Raw genomic sequence first — 18,754 nt, forward strand, 5'->3', positions numbered from 1 at the left:
CTCCATCCTGGAATGTATCTCCATGCTTTGGGCCTTCCCCACCCGCAGGTGGGTTCTGTTCCCTGAGGTCCGAGGAATGTTAATCAGCTTCTCCCTTCCTCTCCTGAATGTTAATCCAGCAAGTGTGCTCTGACTCAGGAATAATGTACTCTTCCCAGAATGTAGAATGCATCCTGGGGCAGTGAATTCTAAGACCTAAAAATCTCACATTTAGTTCTGCTTGTTTTGTGGAACTAGTGAACCGGCTGGCCTACATTTTTGGCTCAGGTCTAGGGGTCATAAAAACTTTCTATACTTTTCATAAGTTTTCTATATCTTTCAGATTCTGGGATCTAAATTCTGGCCATCATGTTACAAATACATTATTCACCAAGTCATCTTCCAGATTTATTTTTTCAAATAAATTCTGTGTGTGTGTGTGTGTGTGTGTGTGTGTGTGTGTGTGTGTGTGAGAGAGAGAGAGAGAGAGAGAGAGAGAGAGAGAGAGAGAGAGAAAGAATATAGAATATAGTTAGTATATATTTGATGGTGTATGTGGACATATGTTGCATAGTGTTTTTTTTTCTGAGACAAAACTTATGTTGAAGGAAAAGTCCTTAAGACATATGATGTTCTAAGACAAGGAGAAGCTCATTAACATATGGAATATTCTAAAGGGAAGAGAAACACTCTAATGTACTGAGCTGATCACAGGATTTACTGACATCCAAGTTGACAGCTTCATGAACCATCACCTGTGCTCCGGTGGGCTTTTGGCAATGTAGCTGTCTTTAAGTCATTTCTATTCCTGTAGTAACTCCTAATCCATGCTTTTATAAATAACCCCAATAAACTTGTTGGTTAACAAAGTTAGACTTTGGTAGAATTCTTAATTTTTGTCTTATTATTGTTTCCCTATAGAAAAGGAATAGATATTTTCACAGATCTTCCCAAAAATTTCACACAGTAAGTAGCATGAGGCTTATGCTCCTGTTTTTTTTTTTTTTAAATCAGTTGCTTTTCTTCAAGAATGATGACTCTGTGAATAATAATTTATTAATAAATGCCTTGGACACATGCTTTGGCTTAGTTCCTGACCAGCTTGTAACTTATTTAACCCATACCTCCAGTCAGTCCTGACCTGCTTCTTCTTTAGCATCCCATGGGCCTTTTTATTGACGTAATCAATTCTTTCTATATGCTCCCAGAAGTCAGAGAAAAATATTAGGTGGTTTTCTACATTATGCACCCCCTTATTCCTCTGAGACAATCTCTCATTGATCTTGAGGTCAATGACATCCAGCAAGTTCTAGGATGTTCCTGTATCTGCATAACACTGGGATTATAGGGTTCCCCTCTCCCATCAGGCTTCTTCCCATAGCCAGCTATTTATGTGGGTGCTTGGAATTGAAAGGCATAGAAAACTTATGAAAAATATAGAAAGTTTTTATGACCCCTAGACCTGAGCAAAAGAATGCAGGTTCACTAGTTCCACCAAGAAAGCGGAACTAAATGTAAGATTTAAGCCTTCACTGCCCCGGAATGCATTCTACATACCAGGAGGGGTACATTATCCCTGAGTCAGAGGACACTTGCTGGATTAACATTCAGGAGAGGAAGGGAGAGGCTGATTAATATTCCTCAGACCTCAGGGACAAGAACCCACCTGTGGGTGTGGAAGGCCCAAAGCATGGATGGTTGGACAAGGTTACATTCTTGTGAAAGATGAGTATACAAGATGTTTCCGCATGACTCTGGCTAAATTATGGGTTGGGACTTCTTGAGACTTTCCACTGTTTTTAATGTTATGTTTCCTTGGTTACCGCTTCACCCCCTCCCCATTTAAGGTTTCCCCTATATAAGACCGCCCCTAACCAGGCTGTCTTGTCAATTCCTCTGCTCCTGCGTGGGTTATGAATTGACTATCAGTCAACTGATCCTGAAATGATGCTGTTGCATCAAGAACGGTGTCTTGTGGGTTATTGGGTGGCCGCGAATTCCTGAGGCTTGAGGGAGGGCCTCTCTTTGTGGGGGTCTTACAGAACCAAAACAAGCCGATGCTTGCACAGAAAATGCTCTTACTCACTGAGCACCTCTCCAGTCTCTGATTACAAGTATTTGACACAAATGACCTCTTGTGCAAAAAGTGATGGTTTGGGGGCCGAGGAAATAGCTGAGTAGATAAAAATGTTTACTCTGAAACCATGAGGACCTGGGAGCTAGCTAACTCTAGGCCAAAGACTTCAGGGGAAAACCCTGTATCAAGAGTGAGGGGCAGAAAATGACACAGCAGGTCACCCAATATCCTCCTCTGGATTACTTGCGTGAGTGCACACGGGTTCAGTAGTGCACAGACACACGTAACACATACATGTGTGCTAGTTTTGAACTCTTTGTCCATTTTTATTCTTTGTTATTATTATTCTGCTCTTTAATTCATTCCTAATCAAATAGGTTGCAAATATTTTGTTGCTTGGTAGAATTCTGTCTATATTGTCTTTATTTATATGCTTATTCTATCAAATGTATGCTTTCATTTATGACTCTTAGTACTTGGGAATGTTAAAGGATTTCCTTAGCATTGTGTTTTCCCCTAGAAGTCCTATAGGTCTTTTGTAGATTGATTTCTTTGTCCCATATTTAGGCTAATTTCAATATTATATGAGGAAGACGTGAAGAATTATGATGTCGATTTTATCTCTAATCAGTGCTAGTATGACTCTTAAGTGTCTACTGACTTCAGGAAGTGAAAGCAATATTTATATTGCTAGCTCATTGTCTAAAGTATCTAGACTTTATATTAATGATTTACACACGGAAATAGAGCACTATATTTTAATAGTGTCTTGAGCATACTATAGGTACCAAACAGAGTACTCTTTAGAATACTAATTAGCACGTAACGTTTCAAAATAGATGTTGGATTTCCATAAAAGAATGTATTTTCAAGAAACCATGCAAGTCTCAAGTGAGGTTTGAGAAATTTTATTAAAGAACTCAAATGTTCCTTAGACGTATTGAAATAAATGAAACTACACATTGGAAAGTCACAGTGTTACACACCGATCACTTTTAGAAACATTTTTGGGTTTCAGGACCTGCACATAGATGACAGGAAAATTGGCAACATTTTGATGTCTAAGACCAATACAGGTAGTGGGAAAACACACACACACACACACACACACACACACACACCCCTTTTAACTGGTTGATTTACACCAGTGTTTGAGCTCGGGTATGTTTTTAAATGTATAACTGCTTTTAAAGGTGGAGGGAACAAAGAGTGCCTTTTTTTTCATTTAGTTCCTTTTATATAATTTACCCTCAATTAAAATTTTGTATTCAAGTTACAAACAGAAGAGTTTAAGATTAAGGCGAAAGATGAACACTTTTCTCTCTGAAGTGTCAACAGTACAAAGCGAGGTGAGCCATGCCACTTGACATAGCAGAAATTGGCTTTGCCAGAAACTGTCCTGAATGATTACTGGAAGTTGACACACATTGTACAGAAGGAAAAGTTGAGTATAATGATTCTCATTTGGAGACCATGGCTGAATGACCTCACATGTGATAGGTTACATGTAAACCTAAACCCAGTTGCACATAAGAGCTTCCAAGTGACTGTAGTCACTTTCAATAGTAATTTAGAATGGGTTCAGTGTTTCCAACATCTGAGGGTGATAACAAGCCATACATTCTTCACGGGATGTGAGATGTCACACACATTATAAAGTTGTATTTTATGCTTGGGTGATATAGATTTCTTAGAAAGTGGGATTTAATAAATGACAAAACCATAAGGATCATATTATATTACACACATTAACCAAGCCCTGGTATTCCATTCCTTCACTTCAGAAAATCTGGCTTTATGATCACATAGCCAATGGGTTAAGATAATTTCTTTACTTAAGTATATAGCATATAGCCACACTTATATAGCCAGGTGAGGCTTAAGTTTAATGAAAAGAGAGTCTGTGAGTCCTTCTTTATCTTGTTATTAGTGGCTGCATGCTCACCTACCATGTGACCATGATTCAGGAGACAAGTATGCCCAGTATTTTATGCTGTTGTTAGCTTTAGGCTATGATACAAATGCTCTTTAAATTTCCTTTAAGAAGCTGAACCTTTGCATAATGTAAGCCCCTTATAAATAAAAAAAAAATCAAGGTGCTGGAGAGATGGCCCAGAGATCAAAAACCCTTGTTGCTCTTGCAGAGGTTGTGAGTCTGGCCCCCATCACCAATATGGTGGGTCACAACCATCTGTAACTCCAGTTCTAGAGAGTCTAATGACCTCTGCAGGCACTAGGTACATACATGACACATAGGAGCAAATGCAGATAAAAGCACATACATAAAGTAACTAAATCTAAAATTCAACAGAAAACAATTTTTTATTTATTTTTTTATTTTTTGGAGAAAGCCTTTTGTGTAGCACAGGCTGTCCTTGAGCTTGCTGTGTAGCCAAGATATGCCATGGATTCCTACCTTTTAGGAGGAATGGGATGACAGATGTAAACCAAAAGTACCTTCCTAGATCTACATTCATTCAAGACACAGGGTTAGGTTAAAATATTTATTCCTTTCTTTCACTGACTTAAGGGCAATACATTATACTGGATCTTCCTAAGTGCCCTCGGCTTTATACAACCAGTATCCAAAACCATAGACAAAACTATACATAGTCTACTTTCTTTCAGGTTTCACACTACAGAAACTTGGATATAATTGCATATTCTTCGAAAAAGAATTCTCCTCCTGACCATTATTACCATGACAAATCTAGAAAGACAAGTTCCACTTAGTACCACTGTATTTTCAATATGGCTCTAGGCTATAAACATAGAATACAGGGCAGAGAAAAAAAATGTTCATTTATACTGTTTCCGAGTGGTAGTGGCAGCTACACCTAGAGTGGATAGGATGCAGAGGGAGACACCCATAAAGCAGGTATGGTACTAACTTTTTTTTGGTCTCAGAACTGGAGATCCAGAGAGTCTCTCACATTCTAGGTAAGCACTTTGTATAAATGAGTCACATTCCCAGCTCAGTTGACTAATTAAAGGGGGTTCTTAAGGTGATTGATTCAGAGTGACTTCGTTACACAACAGCTATGCGTTCTAGAATCACGTTATCTAAGGATGAAACTTTTACATGACCTACGTACAAAGTTTTGACTTGGATATTAACTGTGTGGGGCCTTCAAATCTTTGTAGCTAACACCTTAAAAAAATGTGCTTACGTGAGGTTTGTATACAGGAACAAAGTCACTCAAAATGTCAGGATCACCATGGGGAGGGAAGTTTTTCTAACCCCCCCACCTAGTCCTCACGCTAAAAGCTAACCTTTGAAATCCATGTACAAAAATATTTCAAAGGCTGTAAACATTAGTCTGCATTTGGCAGTACACAAAGAGCCTGAGGGGTCGACTGGTGAAGTCACAGGGCCTCTCGTGGGAGCAGTTCTCCACAGCTTTAGGTGGACAGTTCCTGTGCAGATGGATGGTAAAGTGCCCCTGAGGGAGATTCACGGGAGATGATGGTACCCAGGGCTGGGAAGGGGCATCCTCAGACTCGCGCAGGACCAAGGAAGGAGACAGCACACGGGGCACAGAGACACATCAGCAGCACTGGGACCTGGGCTTTGTGGTAACGGGCTCCTCCACCAGTTTAATTTTGTCCATGTCGATTTCCTCGATAGGAATACTTTGCTGGTTTGCAAGCATGTTTTCCACTAGGAAGCGGGTGGCCTCGTCGATGTTTATATTATCCTGGAGGAGGAGCACAGAAAAGGAGGATTAGCGATGGCCTTGGAAGTAAATGTTCAGTGCAGTAAGGGGCCTAGAGAGTCACACCGAAGGACGCACTGTAAGCAAGTCAACGACCTCTTCTTCAGTGCTCTTGTCTGTTTCACTAAGAATTCAAGACACTGGTTTAATTGATTCGCTAAGTATTCTTTGAAAGTTTCCACATGTGTACGGAATAAATTTTAGTCATTTTTCACTTCCATGATTCTCTCTCATACCCCTCCTTTTCCCTCCCTGGAAAGCCCCTTCTTCCCATGAAGTCTTCCTCCTATTTTCAAGTCTTGTGTGTGTGTGTGTGTGTGTGTGTGTGTGTGTGTGTGTGTGTGTGATTCACTGAGTTAATTAGAATTGTTACCCCAGCTTGAGTGGGAGGTTACTTAATGAGACACAGGAAAGGTTTTAGTGGTTACAACACTTTTGTGACCTCAAGTGACATCTTGGAGAACACTGACCAGAGAATAGCCTTCGGCCTGGGGGCTTTCTGAGAGTTTTGATTAACTTTTGATTAACTTCAAGTTTCACATTCTTAGTGGGAATGGGACAGCCTCCCACGTGTGCAGCATGCAGGTGACACCTGGATTAAGGTTATTGCTCCCAGGTAGCTTATTGTTGAGAAGTTATAATTCACCCTTTGGACTTGATGAATAGATAAATAGCCTGTTTTGTATACACCTTGCCCTGCTAACTTTAGTACCAATTAATTATCCTCTAAGCAAAATTACTGTGACATTAGAAATCATCTTTTCATTTGTACCAGTTTTTCTATGTTTACTAGTTAGGACTCTACAGTGAGGAAAATGTATTTATCATTAGTTTGGGCACATCATGGACTGTTATCAACTATACCCATTAAACCCAGCACAGTAATTCTGCACTTTGTGATTGTCCTATAATTTTGTAGCCTCTACAAGCAGACACCCATGCGTTGTGATATGTCCACACTGTTTTTTTTTTTTTTTTTTTTTTTTTTTTTTTTTTTTTTTTTTTTTTTTTTTTTTTTTTAATGCTTTCCTTCTTGCAGGCAACACAGACTATTTCAAGGACATCTTCACTTTCTATTCCCATCAGCTGTGGGATCATGTCTTTCTGAGGGTATTTTCATTCTGCTTGTTTAAAAAAAAATTGTATTTACAAACTGGATAGTAAGGAGTAGGAATATTCATTCTTTTTATGGTTTGATTGCCGCCTGTCCTGTTGCTGAGAAAGCTACTAAGTATAAGTACACAGACACACACACACACACACACACACACACACATACACACACATACACAAACATTCTTCTCACCTACTTATTTTAAATATATTTATAAATATATATGAAAATAAATGCACATATGAACACACAGATTTGAAGTATGAAGCTATTTACATTAATGCACCCAACCAAATCCAACACTATAAAGTGCATTGTTGCCTGCTCCCTCACTTGTGGAGACTTTCTCTGACAGTGGGACTGTTTACTTAGAAGTGATGCTTTTATTCAGGCCGGGAGAAGCATGGAAGCAGGCAGGCTTGGTGGCTGGAGCAACTAGCTGACAGGGAGAGATCATAACATCTTTAACCATAAGCGGGAAGCAGAGAGAGAGAAAACTGGGAATGATTTGAGACCACAAAACTTCAAATCTGGTCCCTAGTGACACATTGACTCCAACAAGGCCACACTTCCTAAACGTCCCCAAACAGCTCTATCAAATAGATCTGTGTTTAATCGACGAGCCTATGGAGGTATTCCTCTTCAAGCAGGACAGCTCTCTATCAGTGGTTACTCAGAGATGAGTGGGAACAGAAACCAGTGAAACCAGTGAAATGAGCTGCAAAGTTTCATATTAAAATCCATTCTGAGCCACAAAGGAGAAAAGACTAAATTTGTGAACTCAAGACAATCTTCTGACTATATACTTATTAGAAGCCACACCACTAGAATTCCAGCAAAATCCAGATGTGAAGTTAGTTGCTGACCATCCCAGAAATAGATCTATTGGTAGTATCTAAAGCCCAGATTCAATTCCTTTTAAACTTTTAAAGCCAAAATTCACAATAATGTTATACTCTAGATTCTAGAGCTCAGAAAACTCCTGAGTTTCCACACAGGAAATCTTCCTAGAATATTTGAGGGAAGCATACAACTGGATAAAAATGTTCCCTTATCAATATGTTCCTCCTCTCTCTTCTACATGGTATCTTGTCTAAAATGTAATAAAATCAATTGCTTATACAGTTTCAAATGCTAGGTATTATGACTCTGACAATCGTTTATGAACTTTATAAGCAGAGTTTTATATAAATTAAAATTTGTTAGCTAGAAGATCAAATAAATTCTACATAAAATTTTAGAGACAATATAGCAAATTCCCCAACATATACATGCTACTATACACACACTGCTCTTCTATGGGAAGTTAAAGCAAATTGTCCAGCATGTACATGGGGTAGTGAGAGGCCCAGGCCTGAAAAATTCGGTCTCTCCATGACAGCTTTCCTCCTGTGGCTTCCTCCTTCCTGTCAGGGTAACTAACTCCTGTATCACCTCTGAGCATTTTCTTCTACCACAACTGTCTGTGCATGAAAGTAAGGAAAACATAAGACACCATATTTATCAAAACAGTGTATGGCCGGGGCCACTCACTCACTCTGCCTCCAGGAGACTCCTGGCCAATGACTCAACACTTTGAGGCTGTCCTGTGATGTGGTCACTCATTGCTTGCTTTCAACATTCTGATGAGAACCGACATCAAATAATTTCTCACCATGTGGGTAAAACTAAAAGCAACCTGACAGGAATCCCAGAGCCATTACTCCACGAGGAGGAGATTTGGAGGAACAATAATGTACACACACACACACACACACACACACACACACACACACACACACACAGAAAGAGAGAGAGAGAGAGAGAGAGAGAGAGAGAGAGAATATATATGTACATCTATACTATGCATATTATAATCTGGAATAATATAAAAAATATGCAAATTAATGTTATATTTATTACAGAATTTCTCAAAAAGGTCTTTATTTTTTATGCAAGTCTGATGGTTATTGAATCCTCATATTTAAAAATTCCAGGGTATACAGCTGTCTAGTATAGTGTACCTCTGACCTCTGATTTTTTTTTTAACCTTGATTTTCTAGTGGTTCCACATGGTTTAGCTTCTCAAAATTTAACTTAGTGTTTCTATTTTCTAAGACAGAAAAAAATGCAGTTCCCCAAGATAGGAGAAAAAAAATCCATTCAATTATTCAGGAGGAAGCACATAGTCAATGTTGATGTTTTGCTCTTGCTTAAAGCTCTCAGAGCTAATCCAGTCTGTTGGGGACTGTTCAGCGTGAGTTGTGCATATGACATTCATCTTTCAAAGACATTTCCTCGTATTTTTTGCCTCTTTCAAAAGAACAACTTATCTCCCATTCACTCCATCATTACGAGAGAAACACCTTGGTTAAGGATTCAAGCTTGCAGAAAACGTCATACAGTTTTCCTCGGAACAACAGCTCTGCTCTCCTGCTCATGGCTCTGTCAGCTAACTCTGAAATCACTTCAGCTTCAGAGGAGGAGACAGTACCATATCCACACTATGCTTTTCTTATTCTGAACTTACAAATCTCCTTGCAGAAATCAATCTATACACTTTACATTCCATCACAGCCCAACAAGGACATCAGAAATAAATTGATCAGCGAAGCCAGCTCACCTTGGCAGAGGTTTCAAACCATCCAGTGAAGCCATGGTCTTTACAGAACTGGTCCATCTCGGAAGGACTCTGGCTGCTGTCCTTCTGGTCACATTTGTTAGCTAGCAGGACAGCAGGAATGGGGCTGCCATTGGGAAGATGAACTTTGCTATCCAGATCGTTTTTCCATTTTAGGACTGCATCAAATGTGGAACTTCTCGATATATCAAAGACTATGAATGCTCCAAGAGCTTCCTTGTAGTATACTCGGGTCATGTTTCCAAACCGCTCCTGTCCTAGAGATAAAACAGAAGGAGATTAAATGTTCATAATGTCGAAGTGGTCACATTTAGGTGCAGGTGCGTGCTCCAGGATCCTTAAATCTATTTTGAGAAACAAGCATCTTCCCGCTCACTGCAGAATAAACTGGTGGGATTAAGGACATTTCACACAGAACCAAGACCCATGGACTTAGCAGAAATGGCTGATAATTTGCTCAACAGGAGAAACTAGTCCTTTGTAGGACATATTCACCATAAACTTCAGGATGCCAGTATGGCAGGCGTCACAGATAGCTGTTTCCGCTTTCTCTTCCATTGGGCTAAGAGGAGATAGGCACTTAGGAAGACAGAGAGGGAGAAGTGGAAGGTGAGACAAGAGTAGAATAATCTGAAGTTTAGGGAATGCAGAGAGACGACATGGTAAAAGGCCAGTCACAAAACATCAGGACAGGACAGGACAGGAGACAACGTAGCCTGTCCCTTTACATCTTTAGTTTTGTCTACCTTTGACTCGGTACCAAAGTTGTTCTCCTCTTAGAAGCAGACAATGGAAAGCATGTGCTTTGACAACAAGAAGTGGCACAGACAGTTGTATGGGTATGAGAAGATCCCATTGCACAGTTCTTCTGATGTTGGCCTTTGAAAAGAACTTCTGTTAAACACTGAGCAAATTCTGCCACTCAATAGAGTACCCACTGTCTGCATATCCAGACTGGCCTGCAAGTCTTACTGTTACTATCTGCTGCCAAACAAATCTTTCACTTAATGAAGTTATCAGTCTTTATCTCACAGATTACAAGGGACAAAAAGATGCTTGATCCAGATCACAGTGACACTAACTAAAGGAGGCAAGCCTTCTGACTCCTTCATGTCTGCAGGCTTATGAGTCTAAACTATCTTGCAGTTGCCAAGAGTTCTTAAGCCAACCTTTAGGCTGTCAAATTCCTGACTAGATTCAGAAGGGGGGAATGAGTGGCAAACAGTAAGAATCTAAGTTCATCACTGTGATCTAAAACGAAGACAGCATGAAAGCACACTTTCTTGTTAGAACACATGATGAGGAACAAGCTTTATCTATATTTTATTAAAACATACACAAAGCTACCTCAAACTGCAAATGCTTTTTCTCCAACTTCTATAAGGCCATTATAATTATAAACGCTGCCTTGTGACTCTTCATAGGTATAGTCAAGTCATTTGAATTTCATTGTAACAAATGATCATATGTTGGGACCTATCATGTTCAAATTTATTAGTAAGATAAATCTCATTTACTTTATTTGTGCAATTCATTAGATCATAATGCTGACATTTAAGGAAACTTAGCCTCTACCTTTCTCTATACACATACATTGAACAATTATGCCAATATGTTCACTCAGAATATTTTAATGGTCCAAGAGCAAGGACACTAATACAAAAAAAAAAAAGACTAGACAGATGGATTGAAGTTGTTTCAACTTGTACTAGTGAGCCTAAAGAAATTCGCTGTTATGAACCTTAATTACTGAACACGAAAAGGCTAGCTGCAAGTATCTAGCCCCTCTAAGATAGTCTTAGGTTAAAAAAGATGGAAGGGTTAATGTTTCAGGGTAATAAGATAGTTCTCAGTTTGACCATCCTTTGAATTTCAAAAAGATAGGGTGTGAAATTAGTAAAAGAATGGATAACTATATGTTCTAAAGAGCTGTTTGAGTTTTCTTGCTTTTTTTAGTGAGTCTCCAGAAAAAGCACAAATACTTTTTGTTAGTCGTAACCCATGGTATTGGAAGATGTACTCCCATGCCCCATCTGATCACTCACACAAAACCAGAAATGTCTATGGTAAGAAATTTTGAGGAAAGATATGTTGGCTTAGAAATGTCAGATAGATTTTCCGAGATGTCAAGACTAGAAGGAAATTCTTCCTGACAAGCCTCACATCACAAACTATACTTTAAAAACCCTGTATGTAAAATGAAAAGAAAAAAGTGTCAGTTATACAATTAAGCAAATGAAAAGGAGAGGAACTGACTGGGGGACCAGATGTCACTTTACTTAGCAGTGAAAATCTGCATCCAAAGCAAGACCAGAAAGAGAACTTTCATGCAAGAAGATAAAGACCCAGATAACAAAGAGGTCAAAATGTTAGAACAGATATTTACCAGAAGGCAGACAGCCCTGTCCATGCTAAAGGACCTGGCTTGAGACCTAATGAGACTTTGAGTAAGAAGAAGCTGGGTAAGGGAGGAAAACTGTCCTCACTAGTTCTGGGAGGAGGGGCTGAGGAAGTTTTACTTCCTGCAGAGTGTGCATGTTCAGACTTAAAGCTTGCATAGAAAGGAAAACTGACCAGAACATAGAGGTTAACCAAACTAAAGAGTTTGTTAAAAAAAAAAAAAAATGAGATTAACTTAGAAAGAACCCTATGCAACAACTTCTTTGGGCAATGCCAGAAGAGCCATACTGATCAAAACTGGGAGACAGGTGGGAACATCCAGTTAGTCCAGCTCTCTTATTTTACCAATGAGAGAACAGAGTCCCAAGGAGATACTCAAGTTCTTTGAGTTGATAGTACCACTGTACCATCTGATCTGTTAACCCAGACTTTGCTGGAATAGACATTTCTGCTTGTGTCCTGTGTGCCAAAAGAGATGCTTGTCCATGTAATTAACAGAGACTTCCTCAGGCACAGTACAGTGCTGCTTCGATGTCAACCCCTCTCCCAGGCACCTTGTGTTTTATTACAGTAGCGAAGGATAGATCCCCTGTTGCCGAACGCACCAGTCACTCTGCAACTAGGGGCAGCCTTTGTCATCCACATTGCTGCTGACATCCTGACAGCACATCTTCAACAACTCTCAAAATGTTTTGTCTCTTAAACAATGTGCTTCCGCCTCTGGAGGATGGGGATGTGGATTATAATTTGAAAGTTTGGCAGGCATGGAGGATGAGAAGAGCAAGCTCAGAGTTGTGCAGGCTCTGAAGATAGCATCTGAGCTCTCACATATGCAAATGCCAAAGTCTTAAAACATATAAGTTGGCAAGGGATTGAACTATTTATCTTGCTATTTAGAGAAGTCCACACTAACGACCCTGTGGATGATCGAACAGCAAAACTAGTGTTTTTTCAGGAATAAATATTCCCCATTCGGTTAAAAAAAATACACAGAATCTTTTGCTGTGCCGCTTTAAAACAAATGAAAATAATAACAATAAAACAATGAATGTAAATCCCAGCACTTGGGAGGCAGAGGCAGGCAGATTTCTGAGTTCGAGGTCAGCCTGGTCTACAGAGTGAGTTCCAGGACAGCCAGGGCTACACAGAGAAACCCTGTCTCAAAAAAACAACAAAACAAAACAAAACAAAACAAACAAACAAACAAACAAAAAAACCCAAAACAATGAATATATTTCTATTCAGATTTTTGAAAAAAAAAAAAAACCTATCATATTCTGAGATTATCGGAAGCCCAATTCACAGCAATGCGTTCCTGAGAGTCCCATCTTTGCTTTTGCTTTTCCTCTGTATTATATTTGTGCCTCCCTCTTGATAAATCCAAATGTTTCTAGTAATATTAGTTGAAATTCAGAATATAAATTGTATACCACAAGGCAAGAGGCAATAGAATGAAACGGTCCTTAGTATCCTCACTTAGAGGTCCTCACCTCTTCTCTACCCGCTGACAGTTAACACGAGTTACCCATTACCTACACAAGGTCACTTGAAGAAATATCCAGTTTCTGATTAGTAAATTGAAGGACTCTTTAAAAAAAATCCTTAAATCTCATGGTGCCCTATGAAATACTGGCAACAGGCAATCTTGGATCATAGATTTTAGCAGGATTATTATCTATGTAAATAAAAATTCCGTGCTAATTTGTGTCCAAATTCATAAGAGCTTTAAATGATGGCATTGTTCCTAACCCTTTAAATGAATGTATTCACTAGGAACCAAAAGTGTCCTGTCTCCAGAGCTATCCATGTCCATAAACTGCGCTCTAGCAGAGGCTCCTGAGATGTGAGGATGGTTCACTTAGAGTGAGGATGGCCCGAGGGCCCGTCTATGGACGCACTGTGTAACCAGGGAAGTGAAAGACATGGCAGGTGTGGCCGAGGGAACATGGACACCAAGCAGGCTGTCTGACTCAGTGCTAAGCTCCTAAAGAGTAGTGGGAAGGTGGGTGTGTTGCCAGGGTGCACCAGAGCCAAAGATAGAACGATGTCTCTCAGCTTTAGTAGAAGTCAGAGTCACCCACAGTGTCTGATGGATGACAGCCTTCCAAGTGGTTCGAATTCTGATTTGGCAGGTATGCAGGATTGCTAATTGCTAGCCCCAACTCCCCTTTACAGAATGTTTTGGAGCGAGTTCCATGACCAGTTTAAAACACGAGTCTTATATTTCTTAGCTGCCTTTGCATCTAGACATGTCCACTTTACTGAACCACTGAAACAAATAATACAGCCTTGGAATAGCTCAGCAGTGGAAAGCCAGTTTCTGTCTAGAAAGATTTTATAGTACTGGACAGCAGTCCTGGAATGCCCAACCTTAGACTTATGCATGAAAAAAAAATGGTTGGATGGACACATTGGTCAGATAAAGCCAAGTCTACTGTCAGGGCAGATGCTAAACAATCCATGTATGTTACTGACAGTAAATGTTAAGGCCCTTGTGGTCCTGATGAGAGAGACTCCAGATAATCAGAATAGGAATGCCAACATGTTCAATCACAAGCCATGGCAGAGGATGTGGAAGCAAACTATAAAATCCAGTAGGGGAAAAATGGGGTGGGAAAAATTATATATATATAATTTTTTTCTCATCTCTGCCCCAGAAAGCAGACTGAAAGAGCCACCCATGCCTGGCTTGCTGGGTCAAAGGGGAAAGGCTTTTGATGAGAACACTTGGACGGAATTCTAAAACCTTTTCTTGATCTCCAGTTTTGCCATTCAGAAGACATCTCCCAGGTTGATATAGAAACTGAGAAAATTCCATATGGAAAGCCTAAAAAACCAAGTGGTCAGCATCCCATACATACAATGGATACAATGCCTCCAAGAATGTATTTGAAAAATAATACTTCATTCCTCGGCAATATAGCTCAACAGGGCTTCATCAGTGAGTGTTTACCAGAAACCAGGCAAATATCTGTAATTAATGCTTTGATTATTTTAGGGTGAGTTCTTGTAGCCATGTACCAGTGAAATATCTCATCCCATTGCAGAAATGTCCACAGTTTAGAAAGTCTTTCAAAACGCATATTTAAAAAGAATGAAGCCAATGAAAATTTGTCTACTGTGGAATATCTGAACTTCACAAGCAAAGACGCACATGACTTTGTAAGCAAATGACTGGCAATGCTGGAATGGAGATAAGTAAGAAATGGTAATTAATACACCTCTACAATATGAGGTGCATGCTCTAATTTGGGTTCCTTCAGTATGATGAAAAACACTTTGTTGAGGCCTGTACCAGGAAACTACTATGGTCTTCAATTTGAAGGGCTTACATGAACCTGTTTGGCTGCCTTTCTAGAAAGCATTCTGTAATTTTTGCCTATTATACTTCTCAAAGCTTTTTGATTGTAGATTAGTTTTACGGCTCTGTCCACCTCTACGACCTCCAGGACAATGGTACTGAAGAGAAACTAGCAAGTGAGTCATGGCTAATGGCTGGCTCCACCTTTTGTTGTGCAACCAGGGAATACTTTTATTCTTTTGGAGCTCAGTATGATTCAGCCTTGTAAATCACACATGGCATATGCTTAGCCTTCGGGGAGTGTTTTGGCATGGTCTTCTTACACAATGTCTCCCTCGTTCAAATGGTACGAGCTAAGCAGGACCCACTCGTAACTCCAATGTTCAAAGCAAGACTAGTTAAGGCTGTAGTTCTGCAGATTCCAGTCCAAATCCAAGGTATTTGTGCTTCTTGAGCATATGAGGGCATCTTGCCCAAGCTCAGACTCTGAGAAAAGCCTGATAGTGTCTAGTTACTTCCTAAGTTTTTCTCTAGCTCGGTTATTTGCAGTTGCATATTTGCTGAATGCTTCCAGTGTTCCTGTTGAAGAGCAACAGTTAATGCCAGAGATCCCTTTTGGAGATTATAAAATGTGTCTTTCCTTCCCAGTAAAACTCAGGCTTCAGATTTTGGCGAGAGTGCAACCATGTGTCATGAGGGAAGGCAGATGGGCTATGTCTCCCTCCAGGCTATGGTATTCTGTTCAGGAAGGATGATGTTGGGGGTGCTGGCTCATTTTTGTAGTTTCAACACTAGGGAAGTTGAGGCAGGGGGATCTAGAGTTGGAGGCCAGCTTGAGTGTCATAGAGAGAAAGCAAAGGTGGGGGAGGGGCATGCAAAGAGCAGAAGTGATATACAGAAAGAAAAGGTTTTTTTCATTCTTTGTTGTTCAGATTTTTTTTTTTTTTTTTTTTTTTTTTTTTTGAAACAGGGTTTATCTCTGTAGTCCTGGCTGGCCTGGAAGTCATTCTGTAGACCAGGAGGCCTCTGCCTCTGCCTCCTAACTGCTGCGGCTAAAAGCATATGCCACTACAACTCTGAACTCCTGACCTTGTTTCTTCAACTCTCCAAACATAATTGAGCATAGTTCATGTCCTACTAATTTGCACATACTAAAAGAAACTGAACTGTCATCCCAAGCAGGGATTCCAAACCATCTCTGTGAAAAAGCTGCACCGGATATCCCTACTGGTTACTGTCACATGGTAAGGTGACCTTCAGGATGTTAGATGATGTCAAGAAGCAATAGAATGTTCACCAGTGTTCTGGGCAGTAGGACCAAGTGTTGCAAACGAAGCCTCTGGCTTTATAGGATGAACACCTGAAATACATTCTTAGTTGTTACAGGAGAAGAGAAAAAAAAAAAAAAAGAACAAAACAAGCTTAACCCAAGGTGAAATAACTTTCTGAGTAATTGATACTGATGTACACAAATGCACATTCTTCTTATCCATGTTAGACTTTGCTCTGAGGCAAACGCGTGTAATGTTTATAAATTCTTCAATACTTCTTCGTGTGGAGTGGCTATAAAAGAACACAGTACTTACTACCTGACAGAAGTCATGTGTCCCTGCAGGCTACTGCCAGCTGTGGTGGAACCATACCCTCCAGGGACTGAATACTAAGGTGTTCGCTCTCCAGTTTTACACAAGCTCCCGTTCAAATGCTTCTTGGCAGACAGAGCTCCTGAACGTTTCCAGTGACTAAGCCGGTTAACCTTTGCTATCATCTATTAAACTTCACAAAAGTCCACCTTTTGTTGAACCCCCATATGGCACCTACCACACCAGTTAGAACACAGGCATTCATAAATCCCAGCTCGAAGACAATGGTTCTTACATTCCAGAGCAACAAGTGAAAGTAAAAGAAAACAGTTCAGGGTTTGTGGGATAGGGAAGTACCCAAGGGAAGGCGTTAAGTATTGGTTTAGGGAGGGGAAGGCATCGGGAAAGTTTCAGAACTTTCCCAGCCCTTCCCCAGGGTCACCAGGCCTCCCAAGTGAGAGGAATTTGAGGAATGGAGTTTCCCCATCATAAAGGCTTGGCTAGGTTCCAAGTTTATCTCACCCACTGCTCCAATTCCTCTTAGTAAATTGTTAAGTTTGTCTGTCGCCACAAAGAGGTAAAATTTCTTGGCTCCGGAGAGAGAAAACTCTTACATCAGAGAGGCACAGACCCAAGTCAAATGTGGGGTGGGAGCGTGGTGTGGTTGAAAAGTAACCTGGCTTTGTTGGTTTTAGTTGTACCACTAACGCAGTGGTTCTCGGCCTTCTTAATGCTGACACCCTTTAATACAGTTCCTCATGTTGTGGTGATTCCTAATCATAAAATTATTTTGTTGCTACTTCATAACTATAATTTTGCTACTGTTATGAATCCTAATGTAAATATCTGTGTTCTCCAAAGATATTAGGCTACCCTTGAGAATGGGGTCGGGTCCCAAAGATTGAGAACCGCTGCATTAACTGATAGTGGAACTTCAGGCAAGTCCTTTATCCAACAAGAAGTTCAGTAGGAGAGGGGGAGCCTCCCAAAGTCGACTTTCCAGGACCCTTTCAGCCCCTCCAGGCGTCCCCCATCTTCCCGATTTGTTTGTCAACTTTTAAAAGAGCAACCGGCCGAGAGTTCCTTCGGGCAGAGAAAAGGACAGAGAAGAACCAGGAGGCAGACAGGAGTGAGAGTCTGGTGGTACAGGGACGCTGTCCTCTTACCCGCGATGTCCCACAGCTGCAGGCGCACGAGCGTTCTGCTGTCCCAGTTTAGGACTTTGAGGGCGAAGTCTACGCCAATGGTGGCGCGGTAGTGCTGGGAGAAGAGCTGGTGAACATAGCGCTTGATGATGCTCGTCTTGCCCACACCGAGCTCTCCGATGACCAGCACCTTAAAGAGGTGCTCTCGGGTCTCCGGCGCTCCGGTGACCGTCCCACCCTGTTGCCCGAGTCCCTCGCCCGCCATGGGCGCCACGGCCGTGGGAACTTCTCTCCCAAGACCAACAGGACAGATCCTCCGTCTGCGCGCCCGGCGATGCAGTCAGGCGAGTCACCGGACCCGGAACCTACTGAGCCCTGCTGGCCCAGTACAATCTGGGTGCTCCCTGCGTGGGGCGAGCCTGGTCTAGGCACTTCCTCTTCCCGCGCGACCCTGCGCGGTCCACAGCGCCCCCTGCTGGCCTTAGACAAGGGGAGCCTGGAGGTCAGGAGCCCAGGTCCTTGATGTCTAGCAACCAGGGGCGGGGGTCAGATGATAGAACTTGCAAAGGACTAAGGGTGGGTCCTATGATATATCTAGTTTAGCTTTACAGGAAGATGCATGCTGCTTTCCATAATGACCGGAATTTCCATCATCTGCAATGTTGTGCGAGCATTCTCTCTTCTCCACACCTTACTATCTCTCGCTGTTTTGATAATAGCTATCCTAATAAGTGTGAGGTGAAGCCAGCATGGAGTTTTGATTGGCAGTTCCCTGATGGTTACTGATGTCAAGTTCTTCTGTCATGCACACGTTGGCCA

The 18,754-nt window shown here is 41.0% G+C and overlaps 1 protein-coding gene across 1 annotated transcript; it reads right to left on the reverse strand.

Moving 5' to 3' along the window:
- Window positions 1-2,948: 2,948 nt before the first annotated feature.
- Rab32 (RAB32, member RAS oncogene family) lies at window positions 2,949-18,348 on the reverse strand. Its single transcript, XM_076926846.1, has 3 exons — window positions 17,957-18,348; window positions 9,489-9,763; window positions 2,949-5,754 (listed from the first exon to the last, which is right to left on the reverse strand). Exons 1-3 carry the CDS (start codon window positions 18,198-18,200, stop codon window positions 5,605-5,607), a joined length of 669 nt encoding a protein of 222 aa, XP_076782961.1. The 5' UTR covers window positions 18,201-18,348; the 3' UTR covers window positions 2,949-5,604.
- Window positions 18,349-18,754: the final 406 nt, after the last annotated feature.

Source organism: Arvicanthis niloticus, chromosome 28, assembly GCF_011762505.2.
Source record: "Arvicanthis niloticus isolate mArvNil1 chromosome 28, mArvNil1.pat.X, whole genome shotgun sequence".
Classification (NCBI taxonomy): Eukaryota; Metazoa; Chordata; class Mammalia; order Rodentia; family Muridae; genus Arvicanthis; species Arvicanthis niloticus.

Coding starts and splice junctions, on each gene's coding strand:
- Rab32 (XM_076926846.1), bottom strand. CDS start 18,200: ATGGCGGGCGAGGGACTCGGGCAACAGGGTGGGACGGTCACCGGAGCG. Junction 9,764..17,956: donor GCAGCTGTGGGACATCGCGG/GTAAGAGGACAG, acceptor TTTTATCTCTAG/GACAGGAGCGGTTTGGAAAC. Junction 5,755..9,488: donor GGTTTGAAACCTCTGCCAAG/GTGAGCTGGCTT, acceptor CTCCTCCTCCAG/GATAATATAAACATCGACGA.